This window comes from Macaca fascicularis, chromosome 16 (genome assembly GCF_037993035.2).
Source record: "Macaca fascicularis isolate 582-1 chromosome 16, T2T-MFA8v1.1".
Lineage (NCBI taxonomy): Eukaryota > Metazoa > Chordata > Mammalia > Primates > Cercopithecidae > Macaca > Macaca fascicularis.
Window position 1 is genome coordinate 1,138,129 of NC_088390.1, and position 23,057 is coordinate 1,161,185.

General features: G+C 60.0%; 1 protein-coding gene across 8 annotated transcripts in view; it reads right to left on the reverse strand.

The window, feature by feature from the left end:
- ABR (ABR activator of RhoGEF and GTPase) overlaps nt 1-23,057 on the reverse strand; it is a 230,965-nt gene that overhangs the window by 25,688 nt on the left and 182,220 nt on the right. For 7 of the 8 annotated variants that reach the window (XM_045376367.3, XM_065532214.2, XM_074018143.1 and 4 more), the window contains 2 exons: nt 20,834-20,931; nt 20,240-20,371 (listed from right to left, as the gene is read on the reverse strand). In XM_045376367.3, coding sequence (XP_045232302.2) covers nt 20,240-20,371; nt 20,834-20,931 — 230 coding nt within the window. Of the gene's footprint in view, nt 1-1,315; nt 1,550-20,239; nt 20,372-20,833; nt 20,932-23,057 lie in introns of those variants that run through there. The other variant, XM_045376371.3, reaches the window with a different exon arrangement.

A 23,057-nucleotide genomic window follows, 5' to 3' on the forward strand; every position in this document is an offset into this window, starting at 1 on the left:
AACTGGAAGCGCCCTGTTTGGCTGGCACTGGACCCGGAACCTGCCAGGTCAGTTTCTTGCCAACTCAGGTTTGGGGATGGATAGTGAGCTCTGGGCTCGTGTCTGCTGGCCTCAGCAGGGGCTAGGGAGGGGATGAGTCCATGCTGTCGGGCACAGACAGCTGCCTCAGCAGAGGGGCTCTGGCAGCAGCTGGGACCAGCAGAGCTCTGCTAGCCTGGTCCTCAGGGAGGCTGAAGGTGACACAGGGGCCAGTGCAGGACAGCTCAAGTTGCTGCCCTGCCCAGCACTTTCCAGGGCTGATGTCACCTCTGGGAGGTCAAGTATGCCCCACGGCAGGAGCTGAAACGAAACGAGGGGCCAGCGAGCCCAAGATCACCTCGTCCTGGCCAATGCCAGGAGCCCCAATGCCGGCTGGCAGTAAGAGCCTGCAGAGAGGGTCCTGTGAGCCTCAGGGGATCTCAGACCTCCACCGCCGACTGGCCAAGCCCTCCCTTGTGGCTCTCTTGAGGGATGGGTCCAGCCCTGGCCAGCCGGGACTGGCACCCTGGGACCAGATTTGATCTGCAGTTATCGAGCGCTTCCTGTGTGCTGGGCGCTGGGTCTGGCTCTTCCTCAGATGCCCGATGCCAGGGCCCCAAGCCAGCCCCAAGGCAGCCTGCCCAGCTGCAGGACAGTCGGCTTCTATCTCAGATTTTAATCCCAACTCAGGTCTGGGGCTGCAGGGGCACCGGCGGTCTGCCCTGGCACGGCTTGATCTGAGCTGCCTGCTGGGTCAAGAACCCCCTGGCACACCGACTGAACGCCTGGTGTCCGGCGGGCACTGAGCCCGCAGTCAGCTGGGTGGTCCCTGAAGGGAAGCCTGGAGCCCCCGGACCCGGCAGCATCCCCCCACGCACAACCCTGCCAGAGGAAACCTCACACGGTCGGCGCCCCTCAGCAAAGGGGCAGCCAGCAAGGCCCGCTGAACACATGGGTCAGGTTGAGGATGAACAGGGCAGACCCAGAGGCAGGCGTCTCCCCGTTACCTGTTTGCGCTCCCTGCCTGGAGAGCAGAGTCCACCTGCCGAGAAGAAACCTCCCTTCTCCCGAGACAGGGGCAGAGGCCGGAGCGCCAGGGTCTGGGTGGGGCGGCCCCAGGCGTTCCCCATCAAGTTCAAGCCACTGAGAGCGACGCACACAGATTCCGCTCTGCCCGGGGACTCCACGGAGGGGATGGGAGCGGGAAAGGCGAGCGGGGGACCCGGCAGCCCCCGCAGCCCCCTCGGCCCCCGCGAGCCTCCCGAGCCCCCCCAGACCCTCCAGCCCCCGCGGGCACCTTGTTTCGGAGCAGCTTGTTGCGCACGCGGCCCCAGAGCCGGGCGCCGGTGTTGCGGGGGCGCTCGCTCCCTGACTCCTCCAGCTCCAGGGGTTCGCGCCCCGCCTTTGAGCTGCAGCCGGGCTGGGGCAGGACGTCGGTCATGCCGGGGGACCGGGACGTGGCGCTGGAGAGAAGGCGCCTGCGGAGCGCTCAGCCCCGGCCGCCAGTCCCGCTAGTTCGCCTAGTCCCGCCGGCTTTCCCCGCGCTCCCCTCCCTCCCTGCGCTCCCCTCGGTCCCTCCCTCCCGCCCTCTGCGTACCTCCTCCCTCCTCCGCGTCCCTCCTCCCTCCTCCGCATCCCTCCCTCCCCGCCCTCCCCGAGGCTGCACCCGGGCTGAGCGCCGCCTCCCCGCCCCCCTCCGCAGCTCCAACCCCGGGTCTCACCCCTGGCAAGGGCGCTGCTCCTCCCCGACCCCGCGGCCCTCCCTCCACGGAGGCCACCCCACGAAATAAAGTTTACACAAGCCCCACACCCCAGTCCGTCCCCGCTGGGTCCCCGCGGAGGGGCCACCAGGTGCCAGGGCCAGGCGGGGGCTGCATTTTGGCCACAAACAGCGGCCCCCCCCCCAAAAGACTCTCACTGCCCTGCGGTCGCACTTGCCCACCCCCAACTTCTGCCCCAGGCACCTTCCTCAGAACCAGCTTAGTGATGGGGCCAGACGCTTGTGGACGAGCACTCACAAGCCTCCTCAGGTGAGAAATTTAAGGATAAAGGAGACCTCTAGTGTGGGAATCTCAGTGGGAAGCGGGACACGAGCAAAAGCCCGAAATGACATGGGTCACAGATGTCCAGCCAGAGACGCCTCTCGAGGGGTCACTTTGAACCGTGGCCCTTCGCACCTCACCAAAAAAGATTTCTGCTGCCAGGGGCAGGGGACACCACGGGTAGCCCACCCGCGTCTGTGCTGGGCGCCGAGGACACCACGGGCAACCACCCGCGTCTGTGCTGGGCGCCGAGGACACCACGGGCAGCCACCCGCGTCTGTGCTGGACGCCGAGGACACCACGGGCAGCCACCCGCGTCTGTGCTGGGCGCCGAGGACACCACGGGCAGCCACCCGCGTCTGTGCTGGGCGCCTTGAGAGAAGAGCTTGTTCTTCACCCTCAAGTTAGTGAACTTTCTAACTGCAGACGAGGACAGGAATTACGTCTCCAAGTAACAGGACAAGTTAGAGTATGGTATTCAGAGAAAAGGGAAAGGCTGAATCCCAAAAGGTTAACTATGCAAAACCCAGGGGTATCTGGGACTCAGACCTCTGCAGACCGCCGCACGGCGCAGAAAGGAAACCCGTATTTGCACCGTGGCAACCACAAACCAGGTCTTTCAAATGCCCAACTGCCTGTGAGCCTTTTTTTTTTTTTTTTTTTTTTTGAGACGGAGTCTCGCTCTGACGCCCAGGCTGGAGTGCAGTGGCCAAATCTCAGCTCACTGCAAGCTCCGCCTCCCGGGTTTACACCATTCTCCTGCCTCAGCCTCCCGAGTAGCTGGAACTACAGGAGCCGCCACCTCGCCCGGCTAGTTTTTTGTATTTTTTTAGTAGAGACGGGGTTTCACCGTGTTAGCCAGGATGGTCTCGATCTCCTGACCTCGTGATCCACCCGTCTCGGCCTCCCAAAGTGCTGGTGATCCGCCCGCCTCAGTCTCCCAAAGTTACAGGCTTGAGCCGCCGCGCCCGGCCGAGCCTCACATTTTTGTGATGTTGGTGTTACTGCCCTGTTTTAGAGAGGTGAGGACAGGGGGTCAGGAGTTCCAGTTCTGGCCAGGGTTACACAGTGCCAAGTGAGGACGAAGAGGTCCCCCAAAAGCCCTTGGTGCTCACAAGCACTGTGCCTTACTCAAGTATGGATGATGCTTTGGAGTCAGGAAAAAGAGCTGGGTCAGGACATCTCTTGGTTGACCCCAAGGCAGGTGGGTCAGAGTCCAGAGACAAGCCCTCGGCATCTGGCGTCAATGGTCAGGCAGATGTCAGGATTTCTCTCGGAGGCCTTGGTGTTTTTTGAGAAATGGGCGGCTTCCCGGCATAGACAGCTGTAGTCAGAGCTGCCCTTCATGGAAGGCTGGCATGGACCAGGCACGATGGATGACGTCACTTAATCCCTCCCAACTTTATGAAGTCAGTTCCAGCATCCCCACTTTACCTTTGAGGAAACGAAGGGCTCTGACAAGCTGAGCTACGTGTCCAAGGCCAGGACAAGCCAGAACACAAACGGAGGTCTGGCTAACTCCAAAGCCCACACCCCTGTCACTTACTGTGATGCTCTAGTGTGGCAGGATCTGGCCCTGTACTGCCTTCTGCCCGGCTGGTGGAGGGGGCTCCTGGGCGTCCTGCCTAGTCCTGCTAGGCTAGAACCAGGCCTGGGTCTTCACTGTCCCTGCAGGGGCAGCCAGACCAGCTCTGCTTCTTCCTGGCTCACACGTCCCACCGACTCCCGGACAGTGCACACGGAGCCTCCTCACACCTGAGCTGCTAAGTGGGAGCTGAGCCACAAGCGCCTCGCCAGCACCTCCTGAGGGGGAGGTAGAGAGACGGATGGAGGTAGGAACATGCCTGTGTCCACTAACTGAGGCCTGAGTCACCCTTCCCCCCCCTCCTTCGCCTGCCCCTTCCAGGGCTCCAGGAGGACCCAGGCAGCCCCTTCACACAGCCACAGAACCATCTCCTCCACCACAGAACCATCTCCTCCACCACAGAACCATCTCCTCCACCACAGAACCATCTCCTCCACCATAGAACCATCTCCTCCACCACAGAACCATCTCCTCCACCATAGAACCATCTCCTCCACCACAGAACCATCTCCTCCAGGAAGGCTCTGCTCACTCCTCAGGCCTCACTGCTTGGTCCCACTCATGTCATTCTTTTTTTTTTTTTTTCGAGACGGAGTCTCGCTCCATCACCCAGGCTGGAGTGCAGTGGTGCAATCTCGGCTCCAGCCTCCGCCTCCCCGGCTCAAGCAATTCTCCTGCCTCAGCCTCCCGAGTAGCTGGGACTACACGCACCCGCCACCACACCTGGCTAATTTTTGTATTTTTAGTAGAGACGGGGTTTCACCGTGTTGGCCAGGATGGTCTCAATCACGTGACCTCGTGATCCGCCTACCTCAGCCTCCCAAAGTGCTGGGATTACAGGCGTGAGCCACTGTGCCCGGCCCCCGTCATGTCACACTAGAGGCAGTGACTGAGGGCCTGTCTGCGTGTCCGACCCTGGGGTGAGGGTTAAGACATCACAAAGACGAATCAAAAGCCAGTGCTTAACAAAGCTGCAGTCGAAAGAGCAGAGATGCGGGAGAGCAGAGATGATGCGGGAGAGCAGAGATGATGCGGGAGAGCAGAGATGATGCGGGAGAGCAGAGATGATGCGGGAGAGCAGAGATGATGCGGGAGAGCAGAGATGATGCGGGAGAGCAGAGATGATGCGGGAGAGCAGAGATGATGCGGGAGAGCAGAGATGATGTGAGAGCAGAGATGATGCGGGAGAGCAGAGATGATGTGGGAGAGCAGAGATGATGTGAGAGAGCAGAGATGATGTGGGAGAGCAGAGATGATGTGGGAGAGCAGAGATGATGCGGGAGAGCAGAGATGATGCGGGAGAGCAGAGATGCGGGAGAGCAGAGATGATGTGAGAGAGCAGAGATGCGGGAGAGCAGAGATGATGTGGGAGAGCAGAGATGCGGGAGAGCAGAGATGATGTGAGAGAGCAGAGATGATGTGAGAGAGCAGAGATGATGTGAGAGCAGAGATGATGTGAGAGAGCAGAGATGATGTGGGAGAGCAGATGCGGGAGAGCAGAGATGATGCGGGAGAGCAGAGATGATGTGGGAGAGCAGAGATGATGTGGGAGAGCAGATGCGGGAGAGCAGAGATGATGTGAGAGAGCAGAGATGATGTGAGAGAGCAGAGATGATGCGGGAGAGCAGATGCAGGAGAGCAGAGATGATGTGAGAGAGCAGAGATGATGTGGGAGAGCAGATGCGGGAGAGCAGAGATGATGCGGGAGAGCAGAGATGATGTGAGAGAGCAGAGATGATGCGGGAGAGCAGATGCAGGAGAGCAGAGATGATGTGAGAGAGCAGATGCGGGAGAGCAGAGATGCAGGAGAGCAGAGATGATGCGGGAGAGCAGAGATGATGCGGGAGAGCAGAGATGATGTGGGAGAGCAGAGATGATGTGAGAGAGCAGAGATGCGGGAGAGCAGAGATGTGCACCAGCAGGAGGCAGACAGGCATGTGTGCATTTGGCTCAGGTCACTGTGCACCTACCAGGCGCCACGCCCAGATGGACAAAGCCCTCACAAAATCCCATATTACGGCCTCAGAACAGGACAGACAAAATACCACGCATGTCGAGAGACACAATTTCCAGCTGGAGGGAACCGGGGAAGGCTTCCTGGAGGAGAGGGGTCGGTGTGGGGCCCTCGGGGCTGTGGGGAAAGGCCATCCACCCTCGTTGGGACCCAGCTTTACTCAACCTCCCTCCAGCAAATGTGCAATGGCTGTTGTGTAACTGGTTGGTAAGGTGCCATTATAACTGCTCGTCATGTTTGCGCTGCAGTGCTCCTGGTGCCGTGACTTAACTTTGGAACCGGCCCCTCACTGGCTCCGTGTGGTCCCCTTCCCTCGGGCTGGGTCCCACACCACAGGGTGCAGACTGCAAGAATGCGTGCCCCTCCCTGCCGCCGGGTGTGTGGGAGAAGGGGGCAGTGTAAATCCCATTCCCAAAGCCCGACACTCATCTGTCTCAGGAACCACAGGCTCAATACTTGTCTGGATAAAACAAGCTCAGATTGGATGCACGATGGCCAGCTGGTCTCCATGGTGACAGAAGTACCTTCACAGATGGGTAGCCGAGCTGGGAGTCTTCCCCGGAGACGCTCATCTTTCCCTTCCTCCCTCTGGACTGGGGGCTTGCTCTGGGGACGGCACAGACTTGCCTTCTCTCCCCCAAGCCCGACTCATCGTTTCCTGGAGTCCATGGTCTTGGGTGGAAGAGGATCCATGCAAGACAAATGTCCCCAGCAAAAGCAGAAGTCTGAATTCTAGTCCCTACAGCCCACCACAGACCCTACTCATCTCTGCTGGGCTCGGTTCAGACTGTCCCAACTACCGGGGAAGTGGCCATACTGCTTCCTCCACACCCCTTCCATCCCCTCACCTGCTCCCCACCCCTTCCATCCCCGCACCTGCTCCCCACCCCTTCCATCCCCTCACCTGCTCCCCACCCCTTCCATCCCCGCACCTGCTCCCCACCCCTTCCATCCAGCCACACCTGCTCCCCACCCCTTCCATCCCCTCACCTGCTCCCCCACCCCTTCCATCCCCTCACCTGCTCCCCCACCCCTTCCATCCCCTCACCTGCTCCCCCACCTTCCATCCCCTCACCTGCTCCCCACCCCTTCCATCCCCTCACCTGCTCCCCCACCCCTTCTATCCCCCACACCTGCTCCCCTCCACCCCTTCCATCCCCCTCACCTGCTCCCCCACCCCTTCCATCCCCTCACCTGTTCCCCACCCCTTCCATCCCCCTCACCTGCTCCCCCACCCCTTCCATCCCCCACACCTGCTCCCCACCCCTTCCATCCCCCTCACCTGCTCCCCACCCCTTCCATCCAGCCACACCTGCTCCCCACCCCTTCCATCCCCTCACCTGCTCCCCACCCCTTCCATCCAGCCACACCTGCTCCCCTCCACCCCTTCCATCCCCTCACCTGCTCCCCACCCCTTCCATCTCCTCACCTGCTCCCCACCCCTTCCATCCAGCCACACCTGCTCCCCTCCACCCCTTCCATCCCCCTCACCTGCTCCCCACCCCTTCCATCCAGCCACACCTGCTCCCCACCCCTTCCATCCCCTCAACCTGCTCCCCACCCCTTCCATCCCCCACACCTGCTCCCCACCCCTTCTATCCCCTCACCTGCTCCCCACCCCTTCCATCCCCGCACCTGCTCCCCACCTCTTCCATCCCTTCACCTGCTCCCCACCCCTTCCATCCCCGCACCTGCTCCCCACCCCTTCCATCCAGCCACACCTGCTCCCCACCCCTTCCATCCCCTCACCTGCTCCCCCACCCCTTCCATCCCCTCACCTGCTCCCCCACCCCTTCCATCCCCCACACCTGCTCCCCCACCCCTTCCATTCCCCACACCTGCTCCCCCACCCCTTCCATCCCCCTCACCTGCTCCCCCATCCCTTCCATCCCGCACACCTGCCCTCCCACCGCTTCCATCCCCCACACCTGCTCCCCCCACCGCTTCCATCCCCCATACCTGCTCCCCCACCCCTTCCATCCCCCACACCTGCCCCCCACCACTTCCATCCCCCACACCTGCTCCCCCCACCCCTTCCGTTCCCCACACCTGCTCCCCCAGCCCTTCCGTCCCCTACACCTGCTCCCCCCACCCCTTCCGTTCCCCACACCTGCTCCCCCAGCCCTTCCGTCCCCCACACCTGCTCCCCCAGTCCTTCCATCCCCCACATCTGCTCCCCCATCCCTTCCATCCCCCACACCTGCTCCCCCAGTCCTTCCATCCCCCACACCTCCTCCCCCACCCCTTTCATCCCCCACACCTGGCAGAGCCCTCCTCAGATGAACTACAAGACTCCCCTAGTGGAATAAACAGAGCCTGGGTGGTAAAAGACCCCCACGAACAGATGTCACTGCCTTTGGAATTAAAAACATTCCTAGTGGACCATCCCATCCTCCCTCAGCCCCTCCCCAGACTCTCTGCCAGGGGAATGAGGGGGGCTGTCCCTGGGGAGATGTGGGTGGGACCCGGCGTTATGCCTAGGGCGGGGGTCATGCTACCCAGCACAGCCGCGATTGAGGTAAAATCAGGTTAAGGTGATCAGCAGCAGCATCAACGAGGAAAAAAGGTCAACAGGGAATAACACACGTCCGGCACCGTGTGGGCGGGAGGGGCAAGGACTGCGGTGGGGCTGCCTTGGTGACAGCTGGGGGTGGGGACGGCTTCCAGGCAAATCCTCCAGCCTGTGAGCACCAGGAGGAAGGTTCTGCCTCAGAACCTAGAAATGCAGCTGCCGCTTTTCCAGAGTGACCTCCTTTTTCCCACCAGAACGACGCTCATCTCCCCCAGCCCACACTAGAACCCCAATTCCCTGTCCTCTCTCTTAGCGCAAATGACTCCAGAAGAGGGGGTTTCTGAGCAGCCAGCTAGCCCAAGGCCACAGGCACCCCAGTGGGGATAGCCTGGGAACCAGCTGTGGTGGGGAGAGCCCCAAGAGGCCACCCAGAGAGTTCAGAGCCCAAGAGGAGCCTGGCACCCTTGGGGACGGGCAGCGAGGGGGATGTGGCTCAGGTCTGCCAAGAATACTCCCTCTCTCAGCCCCAGGGCTCATGGCACCCGGTGGGCATCAAAGGAGCAGAGCTGGGAGGCAAGAAGGTGCTGGAGAAGAGTGGGGCAGGCCCGAGGCTTTGGGGGCTGCAGAGAGCCTGCCAGTGGGTCCTGCCTAAAGACAGGCACAGGCTCCAGGCTGAGAGAGAGACAAGCAGGCTGTGCATGGGAGCCCGGAGTGCGCAGCGCCCATGCAGAGGGCATGCAGGATGGCACGTTCTGGGGACAGCTGTGGGGGAGTGGGGACGGGAGTGTCCCCCTAACTCGGTGGCTCTGTGGTCACTGCATTCTTACTGTGTGTTCTGACCGTTTCCTGTACTGACCCTAACCAAAACCTACGGACTGGAAGGCCAAGTGTCTTCCCAGCATGAGACACTGAGACTCACTCACTCTAGGTCTTTCTCCCCACCGGTCGGATACCTCTGGGTATCTGCAATGCTCAGAGCCTGCATTCGGCCCAGGGACAGGAGTCACCCAGCAGCCAATGGCAGAGCAGAGCCTAGGAACTACATTTCCTTCTATCCATCCATCCATCCAGGTGGGGCTGGGAGAGGGGTCCTAGGTAGGCTCAAGGTTAAAGATAGGCACAGTGTAAGGAAGAAGGCAGTCAGGATGAAAGCGAGTTGCTCCACGGCCCAGACCTAGGCCTGCCCAAGGTAACCTGCTGTCCTCCCAACTCCCCAAAGGCCTGCGTCGGCTCACAGGGCAGTCCCGAGTACGTGCTGCTTCTCACACAGCTCTAGCCTCCCTCTGCCTACATCAGGCTGGTGTCACCAGGGCGCTCGCTGGTTCTAGATGCAGAGGAGAGACTGAAACAGCCCAAGAGCTTGTCTGCTGCAGGAGAAGTGTCCTGACAACCCGTTCCTGGCAACCCCTAGCGATTCTCACAGCACATTTAGTCACAGAAAAGAGTGAAAAATGCATTTGAGCCTTTGGGAACATCTTGCTTATCTAGAACAAAACCCACCGGGGGACCGAGTGGGCAGGGCGTGGCCCCTCAGTGTGCTGTCCCTGCCGCAGAAGGCCCCCTGGGCTGCTTGCCTGCTCCTCCTCCCGGGAAGGACGGGGTGTGGCCGGGTCTCCCAGCACAGCCGGACATGGCAGCCTGAGGCAGGAGGGGCTGAGACCTGAAGGTGGGATGGGGTCGGCTGAGCCTCCCTGTTCTTTCTTCATCCTGGATTCCTGAACACCTCCCTCCCTTCCACCCAAGCTCCGAGCTCACGGTGGCCAGAAGCAGGCCCTGGGAGCCAGGGACCTGTGGACTCAACAGCCACATTTTTCTCTCTGGGTTCAGTTTCCACAGCTGTCAAATCAGGAGCTCGGAACAGACAAACGGTCTCCGGTGATATTTCTTTTCTGCTGAGGATGTGCCCCTGCCTTTATCTCCAAATGAAATTTTATGCCGAAGTCTCCCTGCCCACCTCGTCCGATAAAAGCAGAAGCAGAGAGAGCAGCGGCCCTGGCTGAAGAGGGGATGTGGGGCCCGCCTGTTCACACCTGCTTTTCCACCACCCCTCGCCGGCCTTGGGGCTCACGTCCCTCCCAGGAATTCCCAAGCCCCACAGGCAGAATCTGAGGCACACCCCACCGCCCTGCCCTCCTTTCAGGCATCTACAGCTCAGACCTTAGGTTCTGTGCCTGGGCCTCCAGCAGCCTCCAGCAGCCCCTACAGGCAGTTCTCCCAAGGGCCTCGCTCTCCCACGAGGTGGGGGATGTGTGGGGGTGAGAGAGATTAGGGCCTTTGTAAGGACGCCTCCGGGTCAGACGTTGAACCTGCAGCTCATGTCTTGTCTCCACTTCTCTCCCTGCTTTGGGAAACTCGGGGCTTTTGCTCTGTGGCTGTGGGTTTGCCTCGGCAGCCTCGCAAGGGAACAGTGCCTGTCTAGTCGGTCAGGCGGGCCTGTCTAGGTCGTCTTGCATCTCCAGTCACGCTATGGTCTTTCCTGAAGGCAGGGCAGCTCAGCCTTGCCTCCAACGGCGTGAACACGCTGTGCCCAGCCCTCCCTGCCCCAGCCCAAGGCTGCAGGCTGCACTGGGGCTTAGACCCTCAGCCAGCACCACCACTGTCCATGGCAAGGCAGGGGCTGGCCATGAGGGGCTGCTGTGAGTCTGTGGTGGTCGCAGGCTTGAGAGAGGCCAGCAGAGCCGACCCTAAAGGTGACCCCCGCTCAGCATTCATCTGCAGCCTCAGCCCTAACTCTAGGAATTCTCTAGCAACCCTTCGGTGGTGTCCTTCTCTCGAAGCTTTCAGAAAACACGGAAAGTGGGACAACCCTGGGGCTGATTCTTTGGATTCCGAGGAGGAAGCAGTAGCCTCCGCCTGCAGGGAGGAGCCGGGGAGCCATCTATGTCTGCGGCTCTTGCCTCAGCGAGTTTACTGAACGCCCACAGACCCAAGACGACACTCTCTGAAGGGGCACCCGAGGTTGGCCGGCTGAGATCAAACCCGGGTCCTGTGCCTCTGAGTCTGGGAGCCCGGCACCCACCCGAGTCCTGTGCCTCTGAGTCTGGGAGCCCGGCACCCACCCAGGTCCTGTGCCTCTGAGTCTGGGAGCCCGGCACCCACCCGGGTCCTGTGCCTCTGAGTCTGGGAGCCCGGCACCCACCCGGGTCCTGTGCCTCTGAGTCTGGGAGCCCGGCACCCAGAGCTGAGAACACCTTTGTTTTGGTTTGTCGGGAGGCTGGATGTTCTCAGGGCCTGACTGCATTGGCTCCTGAGGTCCTGTCTGGACCGGCTTCTCTGCGTGGTGCCCGCCCCTCAGAGGTGGGTCAGGGGGAGCGGGCGCCCGGCCTGCCTGACGAGGCGGCACTTCCCAGGGGTGGAGGGGAGCGGGCAGAGCCGACTGACGCCTCCATCTGTTTCCCATTGGATGCTTCCTGCCCAGAATCCACTGGGCAGAGACCAGGCTCCCAAAATCAGGAACACCTGGGCGATGGGGGCGGCCAAGCAGGGCTGACGAGAGAGGTTTGTGCCCCATGTTTGGAAAAGCTTTCGATGGCAGGGCAGGCATTCTCGAGGGACCCTGCCCCTGACTTCCGCCACCCAGGACAGGCTCTGCCGCCCACTCTCCAAGGAGAACCAGGCGTCCAGACCTGCCTTGAAGAGGGACAGCAGGTGGGAGTCTGGGCTGGAGAACAAATGTGCGTGAAACAGCTGGGGCGGGCGGGGCCAGAGCAGGACAATGGCTGCAGTCAGGGGACCCTGGGAGGAAGTGGAGAGTGAGGGGGAAGTAGAACCAGGCCTGGGGCTCAGCCTCCCAGGTCCCCATGTGCCTGGGGAACTGGCATAGGGGTGGGGGTGGCGGCAGAGGGAGGAGCCCCACGCGAGCCAGCTGTGAGGGCAGCAGGGAGGCAGCACTCCTACGCCAGGAGCCGACGCGCAGCCTGACATGCGCTCCTGGCCTTGGTGGGCACCGACGTGGGACTGATCTTCCAGGGAGAGGCCACTCCAGTGTCCCAGGACAGGGAGCTACGGGGGCTGTGAGGGCCACAACAGGGGTTGGGGACAGGCGAGGTGGAACCAAAGGGAAAGCCCTGTCTTCCTTCCCAGTTGAACCAAGGCCTCCCTCAGGGCCAGGGGCCCAGCTGTGGTCAGTGTGGTCCATGCATGACGCCTGGAAAGATTAACGGGGGAAGGCACTGAGGACCCCCATTGAGGGACGTGGATCGTCTGCCTGGGAGGGGTCCCAGGACCACCCGTGAAGAACGAGGGGGCTGGAGTGGGAAGGGGCTCTGGGCTAAGATTCCGGGGTCCCCAGGATGCGCAGGACCCCCAGGCAGAGTTGAACGGGGCCAGAGGGAGGGAAGTGGGGCAGGGGAGCCCTTGCCTCCTGCCCCGGCGGGCTCCGGCCCCACATTCGCTGCAAGCTTCCTCGTGCTCTGCAGAGTAATTGAAACCAGAAGCTGCTCCCCAGCTGCTGACAAAGGCCCCTTGTTCCCGACTACACCAGGCCAAGCTCAGAGCTGCCGCGCCGGGTCATGGTAGGGAAACCTCAGGCCAGCAGGCGGTGAGGGCCCCAACCTTGACTTCCCTGCCCCTAATCTGAGGTTGATTCAGCAAAGCCCAGTCTGACCCCATTAGCTTAAGAAATAATGCTGCCTCGGCCAGCCAAAGGCCCCGACCCAGGGGACCACTTGTAGGTGACAGCCTTTAGGAGGGGGCTGCTGGACAAGTGACACCCAGAACCACTGGAGGGGGGTGGGGGACAGGGTGCCCGAACCTGCCAGCTGAGGGCAAACCAGTACTGACTCCATGCCAGGCCCTGGGTCCAGGGTTTCACGGACCCTCATATTCAGTCCTCGTTACAGCCCATCTGACAGGTCAGGAAGCTGCGGCTCAGAAAGGCAAAGGTACTCACTCTGTTCTCCCAACTAATGACGGAGAAAGGTAGACTCAGCCCCCCTCTGGCCTCAAAACCCTGGCAACACTGGCTGAATGATCCAAGTTCTCGTTTTCCTTTTTTTGAGACAGAGCCTCGCTCCGTAGCCCAGGCTGCAATGTAATGGCACAATCTCAGCTCACCGCAACCTCCACCTCCCGGGTCCTGGTTCAAACAATTCTCCCGCCTCAGCCTCCCAAGTAGCTGGGATAACGGGAGCCCGCCATCATGCCCGGCTAATTTTTTTTTAATTTTTAGTAGAGACGGGGTTTCACCTGTTAGCCAGGCTGGTCTCATCTCCTGACCTCATGATCCACCCACCTCGGCCTCCCAAAGTGCTGGGATTACAGGCGTGAGCCACTGTGCCTGGCCTAAGTTCTCTTGTTTTCTTTACCAGATGGTGAGGTCCTGGTCATTCTTGGTACCCACAGCCCAGGGCCTGCCATTCAGAAGATGTATCATAAACAGAAACAAGTGAGTAAACTCGTGAAAAGTGTGGACATGCATGTCACAGCACCGACTGGCTCTTCCAGATAAGTGAGATCCTTTAAGCTAGTGCTGAAGGTGGAGTAGGAATAGTTATCCCCATTGGATCAATAAAGAAACTTGGCCGGGCGCGGTGGCTCCAACCTTTAATCCCAGCACTTTGGGAGGCTAAGGTGGGCGGATCATGAGGCCAGGAGATCAAGACCATCCTGGCCAACACGGTAAAACCCTGTCTCTACTAAAAACACAAAAATCAGCCAGGTGTTGTGGTCGGCGCCTGTAATCCCAGCTACTCGGGAGGCTGAGGCAGGAGAATTGCTTGAACCCGGGAGGCAGAGGTTGCAGTGAGCCAAGATCACGCCACTATACTCCAGCCTGGGCTACAGAGCGAGACTCCGTCTTAAAAAAAAAAAAAAAAAAAAAAAAAAGAATAGAAAGAAAGAGGGTGTAGACACCATCGGATTTGCCAATCTGGGCTTTGTGAGCCATTCCCAGTCCCAAAGCAGGGGACTGGCCTTCATGACCTCCTCAGAGTGTCAGTTCTAATATCTCTAATCTCTCTCAAGCTTCCAGGTGGCAGGTCAAGAATGTCAAAGAAACTACCTAGATCTTCCTGCCACTCCTCCCGTCAGACACAGGCTCCAAGCTTTGGAAAGGAAAAGGAGGAAGGGGAGGGACCCCATCAGGCCCAAACTCTGCCATCGGGGGTGAGGGTGAGCCACCGCCCCCAAACTCTGCCGTCGGGGGTGACGGTGAGCCACCGCCCCCAAACTCTGCCATTGGGGGTGACGGTGAGCCTAGCCCCCAAACTCTGCCGTCGGGGGTGAGGGTGAGCCGGGGCCCCAGCATCAAGGCGTTGGAGCTTCCTTCTTGGCCTAGAACCTGCCCCTCCCACCACAGGGTCTTCAGTGCTGCTGTGCCCAGGGAGCGCGGCCCTGGCAGGCACGTGGGGAAGTGCAGCTGCCTCCCAGGCACAGGCAGCAGAGGTGGAGTGTGGGGTGAGGGCTGCGGCGAGCGAGCGAGGGAAGGATGAAGCAGGGCCGGGGAGCAGGCAGGGGGTGCAGAGGGCCCCTCGGGTTTAAGTAGCTCCTTGGTCTCAGACCCTTCTCCAGTCTGGGGACTGTGGCAGAAACTTAGCTGTGGGGCCCCAAGGGAAAGCTCTTTCCTCAGAGCCAGCCAGCCAAGAAGGGCCGGACCCTGGGAATATGCTAATCAGCTTGCGGGTAGGTCGCTCCAACGGCAAGGCTGGAAATAGAGTAGGATAAACAGACTGGAGTCCCCTGGGACCAGGAACCAGGGCAGACTACGTGGGGGGCAGGGGCAAGAGCCGGGCGGTGGGGGGCTCCCAGCTAAGCGGACTGGGATGGCGTCCCTGAGTCTGGGGCCCTCGTTCACCCACTAACAAGCTCTGTGACTGCGGCTGTCTTGCTCACCCTTGCTGGTGTCCATTTGCTTCTCTCCAAAAAACAGGATTGTATGAAATGCCCTCTAAGATTTCTTCCAGGCCAGGCGCGGTGGCTCATGCCTATAGTCCCAGCACTTTGGGAGGCCGAGGCGGGCAGGTCGCCTTAGCTCAGGAGATCGAGACCAGCCTGGTCAACATGGTGAAACCCCGTCTCTACTAATAATATAAACATTAGCCAGGTATGGTCGTGGGCACCTGTAATCCCAGCTACTCGGGACGCTGGGGCAGAAGAATCGCTTGAACCTGCGAGGCAGAGGTTGCAGTGAGCCGAGATCGCGCCATTGCACTCCAGCCTGGGCAAGAGAGAGAGACCCCATCTCAAAGAAAAAAAAAAAGACTTCTTCCGGCCAAAACCCCCACGAATCCTCTCCTTTTATTCATTCCTTCTACTGGCGTTGCTCACAGCTCCCGCACCACCCCTGCTGAGGCTCCTGAATTTCCTGGGACCCTCCCTTCACATTCCTTCCTCCCTGGAATGCCCACCCTACTCCTTTCTGCAGATGCAGAGCCTGCTCACCTTGCTAGAATAACACAGAGCCTTAGCATAGCAACTGTGCTGGCCGTTTTATACAACGATTTCTATAAACAATATAAACTACTTTTAACAAAGTATCCAAAAAAGTGCTTAGAAAGACTCCATACAGCCCTAGAAAAAGAGGAGGTTTATAATAATCCATGAAAATATACAAACAGACAATCCAGGCCCTGATTAAATCTCTATAAAAATGTGTATACCTCGAGAAGGGAAAAGGCACAGAATAAATTGGCTGCTTTGGAGGAGTGGGAGTAGGGATGGTTTCTGATTATGCTTCAAGTCTCTTTGCTTCTACTGCAATTTTCTTTCTCATACAAACATTGCTTCCGGAATTAAAAATCCCAGGGCTGCCAAATCACTCTCGTTCCACCTCCTCCTTGAAGCCTCCCTAATTCCAGCCCAGGGTGACCCTTCTGCCTTTGAATTCCTGCGGGACAATCTTCCGTCTTCTTACGGCAGGAGGCAGCGGGGCATCTAGAAATGGGCTCTGCAGCCAGCTGCCCGCCCTGGCTCACTCCTGGGCACATGGCCTTGGCCGGGCTCCTCAGCCCCAGCTTCCTCGTCTTTCTAGCTGTGATGCCATTCCTCTCCCACAGGGTCCTGGGAAGATCCCCTGAGACAGCAGACGGAAGCATTTAGCACCGTGCTGGGCTCGTCCTGGGCTCGCCAATGTGTGCACGGCTATTGTGACTGGCATCTTGCGTTCTTCTCACTGGAGAACATGGACCAACAGACTTGTCTTTCCAATCTGACAGTGGGTCCCTTGAGGCCAGGACCCTGCACCTGCGGAGCTGGGACCTCACAGATCACACTAAGTGCCCCTCCTCCTCTTTTCTTTTCTTTTCTTTCCCAGACAGAATCTCACTCTGTCTCACCCAGGCTGGAGGGCAATGGAGCAGTCTCGGCTCACTGCAACCTCCACCTCCCAGGTTCAAGTGATTCTCCTGCCTCAGCCTCCCAAGTAGCTGGGACTACAGGTGCACACCACCATGTCTGGCTAATTTTTGCATTTTTAGTAGAGAGGGGGTTTCGCCATGTTGGCCAGGCTGGTTTCGAACTCCTGACCTCAGGTGATCCCCTGGCCTTGGCCTCCCGAAGTGCTGGGATTACAGGCACGCACCACCATACCCGGCTAATTTTTGTATTTCTAGTAGAGACGGAGTTTCGCCATATTGGCCAGACGGATCTCAAACTTCCGACCTCGTAATTCGCCCGCCTTGGCCTCCCAAAGTGCTGGGATTATAGGCGTGAGCCATACACCCAGCTAATTTTTGTATTTTTAGTAGAAACAGGGTTTCGCTATGTTGACCAGGGCGGGGGGTGTCAAACACCCGACCTCGTAATCCGCCCACCTCGGGCTCCCAAAGTGCTGGGATTATGGATCATGCCCAGCCACCAGGCCCAGCTAATTTTTGTATTTTTAGTAGGAACGGGGTTTCGCCATGTTGGCCAGGCTGGTCTCGAACTCCCAACCTTGTGATCTGCCCACCGCCTCCTGCTCTTTCCCACGTGTGCTCCTCTCCTTCCTCCCAGGGGCACCAGGCACAAGTGTCCCCTGCCCCGGGGACTCCAAAACAAAGGAGGCTTGCCTTATGCCATAAAGCAGCACCTCAGCTGCCTCTCCAGGCCACCAGCCACGCCACGGCCCTCTGCCGGGCTGGGGGATTTGTCGACAAAGGCCTGAGACGTGGGGCCACTGCACAGAGAAGGGAGCATGGCCTTCCCCACATACCATACGCAGAGGTGGCCTGACCAAGGTACTTAACCTCAGTACCCCAGTGTCCTCATCTGTAAAATGGGGCACAGGGACTGTCATTCTCCCTGGAGGACCACGACAAGGATCACACGAGGAAATGACGTTCGGGAAGTGGCCTCCGGGAGCACGAGTGCTGGACACACACCGGTGACGCGTGCTGCCATCTGTCTGTCACTAAATGCTGCCCCCACCCCAGCCCGCCGCTCCGACTCCTGCCCCACTGCCCCAACAGGCGACCCAGAGTGGGGGCCTCATCACAGCAGCAAACGCCTGCGCTGAGGCCGTAAGGCCCTTGCTTTCTCTGGATGGGCTGGTGGGAGGGGGCCTAGAGAGAAGTGGGGGCCCCAGAGGCAGCCCTCCTCCTCCTCCTGCCTTTCCTTCAGGCCCTGTGAATATCCCTGAGGGCTGGACCCTATCTCAAAGCCACCTCCGACTATGTCCTCAGCGCCTGCTGGGGGTCAGCAAAACGGCATTCCAGAGGCCAGTGCCAGTTCCCTTCCTTAGATGCGTGGCTGGAGGGGAGGCAGGGACAAGCTGTGGGGACAGACTGTTCCATGACTCCGTGGGGCCCAGGTTCGTGGGAACAGCTCTGTTTCGACTCTTCTCCCAGCCTGGCCATCCGCGGTGGCTCTGAGGGCAGTCACAGGCGAGACTTTCTGAGCCACGCCCCCGGGGGATGCCTCCCCCACCGGAGGAAGCTGGTGAGATGGTTCTGCGGCGGAGGGCCAGGGCCGGGCCTCGGCACGCTGAGTGCTGGGGGACTTCAAAGGCCTCCAGGGGACGCTGGCTCTGAACTGCCCGCTCACAGACCCAGGTCAGCTGGCAGCAGGAAGGTTTGTGTTTCTTTTAATATCAACTCCCAGGCATTTAACATTCCTCGAAGCTTAAACACAAAAACATTTCCCTTACCAGACTCTGCCTTCTGCTTTGCCAAACGTAACCTGGCTTCCTCCCTCCCCCACGGCCTCCATCTGCTCCCGTCTCCAAGAGGCTTGCAGTGACTGACGGTGTGTTTCTCCTGGGGCTTGTGCAGCTGAGTGAGAAGGAGGGAGGCGATGGGGCTGAAGTCCAGGTGGGGGAATGTGTCCTCGGGCCCTGGAGGCTGAGTTCTCGAGGGGCTGGGGCCCGCCGTGCCCACAGAGCTGGCTGCCTGGCACACCCCCATAACTCTTCTATTCCACAGACACCAGTGGCCCAGGGAGTGTGGCGTGGCGGCCACTCTTGTCTCTTGCCTGGGCGTCTCCCGGGGCTGGACGAGCCAGCCCAGAACCCCTCCGTGCCTGTCCCAGGATGGGGCTCTCACCCCTTATCCCTGCAGAGAGCAGGTCCCAGGGACTGAATCTCTAGAGCCCATTTTCCAAATAACGAAGGACTGGCTGGCAGTTGCCTGGCAGCTCTGTCTCCCTGGCGACGAGTACTGAGAAGCAGGGTGCCGGCCCCACAGCATCTTTGGAAAGAGACGTGTTTAGAACACGGAGTGTATGCGGCGGAGGCCAGGCCCCTCCATGTGGGGTCCCTGGTTCAAACACTGGAGCCTGAGGCGGGGCGGGGAGTGGGAGACCCACACGGCTCCCCGGGGGCAATGCTACCAAGGACCTGCAGGTAAGAGCCAGACACCCAACTCGGTGGCCCTGACAATATATCAGAGAACAAACGCTTCCTGCTAAAAAGCATCATTCAGCCCCCTGTTGTAGACGGAGCCATCACGGCCTGCGCCTGGAACACGTCCAGGGCTACCGTTAAGAAGCCCAGCGCACCCAACGCCCGAGGCTCAATCCTAGTACGTGTTAGTTACTGTCTCCCTTCATTTCATGATCACAGGATCTACCCCCAAACCAGACCCCTTGCGGCACAGTGCAAGGCTACCTGAGGGGCCAGATGGGAGTGTGAATCCACCACGCCACGCCTTCCCCGCTCCCAAGCCTAGTTCTCTTAATAGCCTGGTCAATAGCAGCCATCTTCAAAACTGGCAGAATGTTTCAGAGACACGCGCAGCACACATAAAGGCCCTTTTCCTACCTATGTTTGTAGGGAGCCAAAAGCACAGTTGAGGTATAAATGCTCTTTTTTTTTTTTTTTTTTTTAGAGACTATCACCCAGGCGCGATCTTGGCTCACTGCGACCTCCGCCTCCCAGGTTCAAGCAATTCTCCTACCTCAGCCTCCTGAGTAGCTGTGACTACAGGTGCACGCCACCACGCCCGGCTAATTTTTGTGTTTTTAGTAGAGATGGGGTTTCACCATGTTGGTCAGGCTGGTCTTGAACTCCTGACCTCGTGATCCACCTGCCTTGGCCGCCCAAAGTGCTGGGATTACAGGCATGAGCCACTGCACCCAGTGGCATAAACGCCCTTAACCTGAGGTGCAGCCTCTACTAACACCCAAGTTCCCACCCGAAACCTCAGGCTCCCAACACAGCTGAGTAAGGTCCAGCCACCCCAGCAACAAGTCAGAGACCACCCCCGGCCCCCGAGCCAACCAGATGGCCCCTAAGTCCTTCGGGCAGAACAGCAAACGCCTGGTCCGTGTGCCTCCCTCCGGCCCCCGTCAACGGCAGACACAGCTCCTCACACACAGCATTCCTCCCCCAGTTCGCCGACGCAGCCTCAGAATCCTTCTCACTACGGCGTTCCGCGAAAAAGCCACCCGTAGACTAAAGCTGGGGTGTGAAAACAAAGCTGGCTGCTTCCATCTCGCAGAAGCGCGGATGACCCACCTGAGACGCCAGGCACACACCTGGGCTTCCGAGGCCACACCAAGCGGCCACCTCTAGCAGGGGAGAACCACCTCCTGAGGAACTTTCCTCCAGCTTGGAACCAAAATCACCAAAGAGCAGGCTCCTTAACCAGGACTCCTTTTCAACTGGAACGGCCTCCCGGAGGCTCCCCAGCCTTGCCGTGGCACCCTGGCCTCACCTGGATCTGCCCTTTGCCCATGATCTTGTCCACGATCTCGTTGTTGTCCTTGTTGACCTTGGTCTTGTCATAGCACTTCTCATAACACAGGATCCTCAGGGACTGGGAACCCTCCAGCTCGATCTCAAACTCCTGGGGAAAGATGGGACAAAGGGCCCTGAACCTCCAAAGCTGGGAGGCCTGGCTTTCCGGCAGGTGCGGGCCCCTCAGCTCCGCAAGGAGGACTGAGTAAGCAAGGCCCACAAGGAACACGTCAGATTTTCTGGAGCTCCGAGAGGCCTCCCGTCGCCGATGGAGTCTGGGGCCTGAGCTGACGGCGCAGGGTCTGACACCCAGACACACACCGTGATCAGAAACCACAGGAGCAGGGGGCAGAAAGGGGGGCACAGGCAGAGCTGGTCTGACCAACGGGCCTGGCCGTCCCCAGCAGACAGGCCATGGGCATGGGGCAGTGGCGGCACACTCAGGGCGGTGGGGGCACACTCAGGGCGGTGGTGGCACACTCAGGGCGGTGGTGGCACACTCAGGGCGGTGGGGGCACACTCAGTGGCAAACTCGAGGGTCCCTGCAGAGACACCAGCCCCTACCACTCACCTCATCCCACTTGGGCTCCGCTGTGTCCCGGAACACCCTGGTTTTGGCTTTGCTGACAAAATAGCCGAAGGAATCCACCTCCAGGGTACAGTACAGGTCTGTGGGGAAGGACAGACGGAGATACCGTATGAGTGGGGCCAGGGTGGGGCCGGTGGGGCAGCGCTCAGGATGGAGGGGGACATCACATCTGTCCTTTCCAACATCCTTGAGGACGGCACCTTGGCTCTCGCCTCCCTGAAGCTTTGGACCATCTGGCTCCTCCTGTTTCCCTGCCCTCTTCTTAGGGGCTCTGCCCTCCCCACCTCAGTCCAGCCCACGCTCTGCCCTCCCCACCTCAGCCCAGCCCACGCTCTGCCCTCCCCACCTCAGCCCAGCCCACGCTCTGCCCTCCCCACCTCAGCCCAGCCCACGCTCTGCCCTCCCCACCTCAGCCCAGCCCACGCTCTGCCCTCCTCACCTCGGCCCAACCCACACTCTGGCCTCCTCCTCCCTCTAAAGGGCCCTCAACTGTGCTGTGTCTGCATCTTCCTCACCATGGAGATGTTACCACAAACTCTTCACTGAGCACCCTGGTGCCACCTCTCCCCATAACACTGGTGCCCAGGTCTCAACAGTGGCATTTCTGGGGTGGGAGGTGCTGGAGGCGTTTAGCAACTTGCCTCTGGGTCCTGAATGCTCGGAGCAACCCCCCCAAGCCCAGGGTGCTATGGTTTCCTCTGCTGCACTTAACATAAACCAAAGGGATCTGCTCTACCCGTGCGTCCCTAGTCTCTCTCCCCCCACGACATAAACACCACACTGGAGAAGCCTGAGTTTTCTTGCCCGCCGGTGCACCCGCAGTACCAAGAACAGGCCTGGGAACCCAGCCAGCACACGGCGAATGAGGGTCTGACCACCACCAAGTGCTCCAGGTAACAAGGCGGTGGGAGGCTGGGGCGGGACGGCAGGGCCAGGGGCGTTCCCTGGCATTTCCATCTTGAACCCTGGCCTTCAGGCTGAAAATCTATCCCGGGACACAACTGCTGAGGCCACAGCACCGGCCCGGACCCCAGGCCCTCTGCAAACCCACAGCCCCACTGGGCTCAGACCCCGGCAGTCCTCCCACCTCCAGGGAGATGCCGAGGTTGTTCCCAGGGTACCGGAGGCCGTGAGGGGGGTGCCTTTGGGGCACCACGGCCAACTCTCTGCAGCGTGAATCAAGGCAGAGGTCAGAGTGCGGGCAGATGGTGCAGGTGGCTTACTCCGCTTGGCTCCCGGAGCTGCCCAGCTGGGCTGTTCTCCATCAGAACAGCTTCCCTGGCCGGGCACAGTAGCTCATGCCTATAAATCTCAGCACTTTGGGAGGCCGAGGTGGGCAGATCACCGGAGGACAGGAGTTTCAGACCAGCCTGGCCAACACAGTGAAACCCCGTCTCTACTAAAAATACAAAAATTAGCCAGGTGTGGTGACGTGTGCCTGTAATCCCAGCTACTCAGGAGGCTGAGGCAGGAGAATCTCTTGAACCCGGGAGGTAGAGGTTGCAGTGAGCCAAGATCTCGCCACTGCAGCCTGGAAGACAGAGCGAGACTGTCTCAAAAACAAGAATGGCTTTCCCACAGAAAGGAGAGTGCAGCTGCCCCAAGAAGCCTCCAGCTGGAGCAACAGAAAGGAGACCCAGGTGGGCATCAGAACACACGGAACGTGGGTGCGGCGGATTCGCAGGCGAACAACACAGAGGCGCTGAGCACCCCAGCCCGGGCCAGACCAGGGAGGGGGTCTGTGTGTCTGAGACGGGCCGTGAAGTGCTGTCATCATCGACTGATGTCAGTGTGAGCAAACCCTCCTTGAGGGGCTGGGGGACGGCTCACAGGGTCAGAGCGAGGGTTCCGGAAGGGGCTGGGGACAGCTCACAGGGTCAGAGCGAGGGTTCAGGAAGGTGCTGGGGGACGGCTCACAGGGTCAGAGCGAGGGTTCCGGAAGGGGCTGGGGACGGCTCACAGGGTCAGAGCGAGGGTTCCGGAAGGGGCTGGGGACGGCTCACAGGGTCAGAGCGAGGGTTCCGGAATGGGCTGGGGACGGCTCACAGGGTCAGAGCGAGGGTTCCGGAAGGGGCTGGGGATGGCTCACAGGGTCAGAGCGAGGGTTCCGGAATGGGCTGGGGACAGCTCACAGGGTCAGAGCGAGGGTTCCGGAAGGGGCTGGGGATGGCTCACAGGGTCAGAGCGAGGGTTCCGGAAGGGGATG